The sequence below is a fragment of the Convolutriloba macropyga genome, chromosome 6 (assembly GCF_964194025.1).
Source record: "Convolutriloba macropyga chromosome 6, txConMacr16.3, whole genome shotgun sequence".
NCBI lineage: Eukaryota > Metazoa > Xenacoelomorpha > Acoela > Convolutidae > Convolutriloba > Convolutriloba macropyga.
In genome coordinates, this window is record NC_134473.1 from 12,533,256 (window position 1) to 12,540,599 (window position 7,344).

The window sequence follows — 7,344 nt, forward strand, 5'->3', positions numbered from 1 at the left end:
AAATGATAGAGTGGATTCAGGAAAGGGTGAGTTGATTCAGACGAGGAAGAATTGTTCTATAGCTCCGCTCTAATTGAGCGAAATAAAACTTCTCGTTTTTGAGGTTGTACATTTAACAAGTAATTAAGCAAGGATTTGAAGCAATTTTTTCAGTTTCTCGTCGCAAAATTTGGAACTATATACAGAAAATAATATTAAAAAACATCTGCTTGAAAAATAAAATCCCTTCGAGTTAAACCTCAAAGAACCCGGGCATCGGTTTATATAATTTTGGGTATTTCTTTTACAATATGAGGTTGTTGCGGCTGAGTTTAATTGTTGTAACTTTATCTCTATCATTCAGACACGCCTCACCACCCCCCAACTTGAGCTCCGATCCCGTCCTGTGAAGTCAAAAACTTTATTACTCTCTTGAATCATGTGCCGGTTTGATGCTCCGGTTAATATTATTACTAACCCGGCAGTTTATAAATTGAGGAGAGAGAGAGAGAGGGATGAGGGTAGGAATAGCCCCCCAGTGGAACGGACGGGGCTTGAGTGTGTCTGTGTGCGTATATGTGTGCTCTAATAACAGGGTGCAATAATAATTATCAGGGCATAAACTAATCGACGCACAGCTTATCAGTTGGCCGTGTATTTTTTACTCTCAAATGTACACTAAATTTCATCTTAATTACCCTACCGACCCCCATGTTGTATAATATAAATGGACTATATACCCGGTGAAGCAGCGTTTATAGTGGCTATCATTAGATACATATGAAATACACCGCCAGATTCAATTTGCACTATCCACATAAATCCAAGTCAGCCTAGCCGCCGATTGATAATACAGAAGCTCCCTTTACGACATCCCCATTGCCCCCCTAAATTGCCTAATTTTTACAACCACTTTTTACAATCCCAAATACTCAACCACCAAATTAATACCATTTGTTTCCCAAAATGTATCCCCTCTTTCTCTCAACCCTCTCAAAATCTTCCTTTTCTATCCTCATTTTGCTGCTCTTTAGATTCTTCCAAAATAATTACACACTTCTTTTGACAGATCTCCAAAATACTCAATTCTGATTGGCTAAAATTAAGCACCTTTGCAAATTTCGCTACATTCAAAGGATTATTATCATTCAGTTTACTCGATCACGAAAAAAAATTAAATGTCCAAGTTAAAGTCTTTAAAATGACAAAGAAAAGTTTTGTTCCATAAAAATAAATTAAACGCGGTTGAATTGATTTGTTTCAAATCAACAACTAGATTGCTAAATTCGAAATTGAATGTTAATTTAAGTGGAATGAAAAGGTGACAAATTTACACAAAATATTATAATGATGAATGATTTTTAAACAGCTGAATACCACTCTAAGAGTAAAAAGGACAGCTATTTACAATATTTCATTTCAAGACAAGTTTGGATATAAGATGATGCCGCAAACAAAGCAGCAAGAAATTGAAACATTTTCTAAATAGCGAAACATTAACGAAGGCTTTCGAATTGGATCATGTTTATGTTCAGAAATTTCGACAATTTCACCCTTAAAAAATGATTAATTTTTAAACCAAATTTATACCCCCACCCTCGCCAAATGAAACCGGTAAACTATACTTTTTAAAGTAATTAATCAGAAATTGCAAATAAAAAGACTTAATTCACAATCAAAGTATTAAGCCAATAAAACATGATCCAGGCGTACAGACAAGCCTTTTTTTAAGCGGCACAAGAATTAAAGCGAGCAAATTAAAACTGCAATTTGTGTGATATTAGTTGAACAAATTTAACAAAAAAATAAAGTACAACTTAAATGATTTTTTTCTGCTTTTACTCATAAAAAATTTTCAAAGTTATATAGTTCTGATTTGAATCTTCAGTTTTCGAAGTCTCAACTGAGACACTGATTATTTCATTTTTATCCAAAATTTGGTTCATCATTTCTTGGTCACCGCTTGAAACATGCTTTTCCAAATTAGGAAAGCATGCTGAGGACGACGACGACTTTGAGCTCTCGTTTTTGATTGGCTGAGAGGGCGGCGATAGTCTGTCGTCGATCTCGACGTCACTCGAGTCGGCATCCGAGTCGCTCTCGGGGCTGCTAAGTCGTCGTGACAAATCGAGTGGTCGGGTGTTGAACGAATTGAAAAGTTGTTCCGCTTTTTTCAGTTCTGTGTCAACTGTTAAATGTTTGTGCGGAGGAGGCAAAGACATTGGGCTTAAATCGGGGAAATTGTTACCGTTATTCGCTGACGGTGAGGGTAAGGAGAGTTTGCGTTTCCGAGAATTGTCGAAGTTCCCGGGTTCTGATTGAGATCCACTTTTATCCTCGGATTCTGCCCTCTGGGGTGGTGAAATTTTTGTAACAATCGGTGGAGTTATGTTGCTTGGGGTGACTTTTATAGGTGATTTCAAGTCGCCGAGAGACCCCAATGAGGTTGGTGTGGGCGGGCAAAATGCGCCCATTTTTGAGGCTATCATTGAGTGGGAGACCATTGAGGCTAAAGATGCCGGGTTTATCAAGTGGGGAGCTAAACTGGCAACCGGGCTGGAAAAGTTTAAAGGTAGCAAGCTTCCAGGAGGGGGTGGCGGTGGACCCCCGGGAGGTCTTACAATTCCGGCAGGGTGTGCAGCAGGGTTAGCTGAAAGATTTAAAGGAAGCATTGATGAGGATTTGAGAACCATGACATACTTGTTGCAATGGCAGGGGATGTCGGATACCCAGACACTTCGAGAGGTGAAGTATCCATCAAAACCAGCTTCAGTTGCTAGCTCTGACGGTATCCTTTCCAGGGCATGGACTCCAATTGCAGCGGAACCGAAAAGAGCAGTTTTGCCGTCCAGTCTTTCCTCAATCGGCTTCCGGTATAGTGGACCTTGAGGGGGAATCAGCTTGCAATAATAGCTCAAAACCGCGTAAACTCGACACATTTTTTGGTCGACGTTGTAATGTCGCACGGGTTGGCTTTTCCGGGCAACTGTTTGCTCCTTTTTTGGGTGAAAGTACCTTTGAGCCAGCTCAACGTACTGACCGTAAGTGTCTGTTCCAAACTGCAAATCTTCCACAACCAAATTCCGGTGGTCACCGCGTGACCGAAGCCAGAATCCCTTTGTGATATAGAAATACACGGCTCTTGAAAGACCTTTAGGGGAATGAAAGCTAAGAACCCCTTTGTTCCAAAGTTCTTTCTCCATTTCCTGGTTAAATGTGTCCGCTTTTCTTTTCACAGTTCCAATTCCACGATCTTGCAGGTCTTTCACGACTTGTCCAAGGGCATTCTGGAACTTTGGGTAATCCTTGTCATATCCGTCTAGAAATGACAAATCTGGACGGTTGCCATCTTCACGGAGGAACCTTTGAACTCCAGCACAGAGCACCATTAAGGAATCAGGGGGGTACATTTCACCATCAAATCTCCTAACTTCAGTTATGAACTCAGAAAGAAAAACATCAAGATCTTCACCTTTAACTTTGCTCAGTTCGGGTATGGTCGGAATTTTACTCCTCGAACTTTTTGTCTGGTCAATTCGACTGTTCTTTTGATTAGCCCAGGTGTTCCAGACATTTATCGCCCACTTTGTTGATTGTAGAGTGTGTTTTGAAAGTGATTCGGCATTTGCAGCTGATGAGCGGGGAGATGTTGACGGCGATGGGCGTCTGTCACTGTTCGAGGTCCCAATCAGACTCGGACCCTCGCGAGATCCATCGGATGTTGAGAGAATCGAGGTAGGTGGAGGTGGTGGCGGGATTCCTGAACGTCCACTCAAATGCAATGCCAATTGCTGGGGTGACATTTTTGGAAACAAGTCGGCCTCTGGAGGTAAAATAGGTCTTTGGGCCGCAATCGTTGACAGCAAAGAGTCACCGGGCGGTTTCAACCCTAGATCTATCGGAAGAGTCGGAGGTCCAGAAACGGGGGGAAGTCTTCTGGCCATTGCGGCAGCCGCGGCTGCAGTTGGGTTCGGAATACCAGGGGGTGGGTTCGGTCCCAGTTGGGGAAGTCCGGGTGGCCCAAAGGGGAATCCTGAACCGTGTGCTCCAGATGCTGCTGGGTTTGAGGGCAAACTGGGATGGACTGGGTGATGACCAGAGATTGGAGGGTTTTGAGAAGCACTGGAAGTAGCCCCCATTTGTTGGGTAAGAAGGGCGTTGTTCAAAGCACTCAAGTAAGGTTGCCACATGTAGAGTGTGGGGTTGAAAACTGGAAATTTCGGATCCATTTCGCTGATGAAAAGTTATAACAAATTTGGTGCTGAATTAATTAAGAATAATTCAGATTTTTAATCGGGAATATTTAATGACAGGTTTGTATGCTCGGAATGTAAAAGGCTGAGCAATAAATTTGGAATTAAGCTGGCAAAATAAAAGTTGCTGGTCCTGAATTTTTCAATCTGAAGTATAGAAAATTGTGCGACTTGTGACTTTTAGAAGCATGTTTTTGTTCGTTTTTCCGGTTATAATTAAGCGGGTAAGTATTCAATTTTGCGAATATCCAAACAAGTTTGACGAACTTTAGTTTAAAAGTCTGTCTTACAACTTTTCAGGCGCAACAGCAACTGAACCGAAATAATTTTGACTCAAAAACAAACAAAGTTAAAAGTCAATGAAATTTTTGTTTGAAAATTGTTTATAATCTGATTGAAAAGGTAGCGGGTTTTTAATAATTAATATTCCAAAAAAGTGAAGTCCAGTTTAATAGACCCGGGGATGTTTCCAGTTACTTTTACCCGCTTTGTCTTCTGTTGCTTAAATAGAGCAATTTGATTGGCTGAAATAAGCCGGACAATTATCCAGTTATAAGCCGCTATTCTCTACTGTATTTAGACCGAATTTAAACAAGTGTAAAGTGAATTTTGGCAGCAATAAAATAAAGGCTGAACAAATCAAAAGGAAGCCAAAAAGTACTTAACTAAAATGGGGACACGAAATTAAAAATGTTAAAAAGCAAAAATCATGCTCAATTTTTATTCTACTAAACTGTACAGATTTAAAAGCAGTCAAAAAGGACTCGCCTTTTAATTGTTCAAATTGAAGCCAGTTGTAAAAATCTGCAAAATGAAACAGCTTCAAAAATCAGTCATTTTTTTTAGGTTGATTAAGAAAATACTAGAATTTTAATTTGTCAAAGTTGTTTTTCCAACACAAGAGGAAAAAAAATTAAATGAGTGAAACTATCCAGCAAACTTAACTTTGGGAAATTGTTTGTTTTCCTTTGGGAAATTGTTTGTTTTCCTAGAATAATAATTGAGAAACAATGAATGAAAACAATGACCAGAGGCTGTTTATCTTTGCTTGTTTTCCCAGTATATCCTCTCCCGGCTGGCTATCACAGCTGGGCATGTTTTTCCTCTCCCAGTCCAATTTGTTCAGCGCGTGCGTCCAGGTGTGCTGATTATTTCCGTTTCAGGTGTACTAAGTGAGAATTAACCGTTGGATACATCACGGGGGGCTATCACAGCTTGTGCCCAAATCAACTCCCAAATCCAATCTCGACCAACCCCCCAAAGAGGGGCAAAATAGCCCATTCCTACATTCCATTTTAGAACCGACATTCCTCAAGTTTGACTGACCTCTTCTCAACCCCAAGAAATATTAAATATTTCCTCCCATTTCAGCTAAAGCCCACCCTTAATTATCCATCCCAAAACCTTTTTTTTCTGATTGAAAACACAAAAATTAGAAAACCAAAGCTTTGCGCGTAAAAAATGCTAAAATTGCTTTGTGATTCGTCTAAATATCATCCAATCATATTGTTGAAGATAAAACAAAAAACAATTGACAATCTGATCATAACATGTGGTCTTAAACTAAGTCCCGTCGTGATTACTCGCTTGAGGAATATCGCAGCATGTCTGAACAAATTGACCCCCCCCCCCCCTCTCCACTATACCTCTCTCCCGTATTGGGTAAGTTGGTTGGTTTCCGCAGTGGAGTTGGTTGTTCAGAAGTGGTGGTACTAAAGTTGCCAGTGGAAGTTGTTGGCTACAAGAGGGGATTAGTGCATTAGGAATGCATACTGTGCGCTAATAAGTGGTAAGCGATAAGAACAACAACTTCTTTAAAGTACAAAAAGATAAATTTTATTAGAAAATGCATTATTTTGCAATTTGCGCATATACCCTATCAAATTTTATTAGCTTAATCCCGACCTTTGATAAATATTAATCAATTTTAACTTGCTCCCTAATGTTATTAAATGTTATTTAGCTAAAGAGACACAACTTCTCAAAAAGTCCCGTGAAATCTCGCCTTGCTAAACCGCTAAACATTGCCTGTTTAATTCCTACCCAGAAACAATCGAGAGAACCAAGGCGCCGCTACTTGGCGTACAGGAGGTAAACGGTACCTACAATCATGCCAAGTCCAATTATTAAAAACGGAGCTCTAAACTATAAATGTACTCCTAACGTGACAAATTTATTGCGCAATTAGAGCCCTACTAGCTCTGCTCCAAATTAACTAACTCACCTAGCGTGTAATTAGAGACGATATATTACACACAAATTTGTAAAATAACACAATTAGAAAATACCAAGTCTGGTCACCTCTTGTCTCTGCCCTGACTGCTGAGGTGAGTTGGGCAACTTTGCCCAAATTCGATGTGACAAATTGAAGACAAGAAGAGAGAGAAGAGAGCTAGTTCACTGCTAACTCAACCAGAAACAGGCACCCAACTTCACCTGCTCGTCCTTTAGTCTTATACACCATTTGGGCTATTTCCACATTATCAGGGGGGGGGGGGGTGTTGTGACCATAGTTTTGTCAATTGGCGGTTTGGTTTGGTTTGGTTTTGTCAATTTAAATACTTTTGAACATTTTTCCTTCAATTTTGGACGTTTTTGCCTGCAAGTTGTTTTACATTCAGTTGTCGTTTTGCTGAATCTTTCGTCAAAAATCTACTCTTTATTCAGAAAATTTAACTCAAATTGTAAGTAAAATTTGAACAATGGTTCAACAGCAAATTTTTTTTAAACAGATCAGGCTAGCATTTAGCATAAAAAGGACATGGTAAATTGGAATGTGCACTTCAATCAGCAGCAATTATTCCAGAACACGGGGTAAAAAAATAGCTATTCTATCCTCAAAACAAGATGGCTCGTTATTAATTAAGAAAGCATTAATTTCTGTCAGAGAAAACGTTGGGAAAACGTTCGTAGCATCCGAAAGCACCTTATATGCATTCGAGAAAAAAATTGTACTGTTTGAACCAAAAAAATGCTGACAAAAGGAAAACACCTTAGCACAATCTACAAAAAAAGTGTACAACAATTTGAAGGACACAGACACAAAAAAACATACAAAGACACAACCCATACAATACACACACGCACCCACACACACAGACACACACATACA

General features: G+C 39.6%; 1 protein-coding gene across 1 annotated transcript; it reads right to left on the reverse strand.

The window, feature by feature from the left end:
• Positions 1 to 1,694: 1,694 nt before the first annotated feature.
• LOC142340784 (uncharacterized) lies at positions 1,695 to 4,660 on the reverse strand. The gene has a single exon (XM_075391492.1). The coding sequence runs from the start codon at positions 4,206 to 4,208 to the stop codon at positions 1,818 to 1,820; it is 2,391 nt and encodes a 796-aa protein (XP_075247607.1). The 5' UTR covers positions 4,209 to 4,660; the 3' UTR covers positions 1,695 to 1,817.
• Between the last annotated feature and the right edge of the window lie 2,684 nt (positions 4,661 to 7,344).

What these genes read in the sequence shown, in the direction of transcription:
- LOC142340784 (XM_075391492.1), bottom strand. Translation starts at nt 4,208, where the DNA reads ATGGATCCGAAATTTCCAGTTTTCAACCCCACACTCTACATGTGGCAA.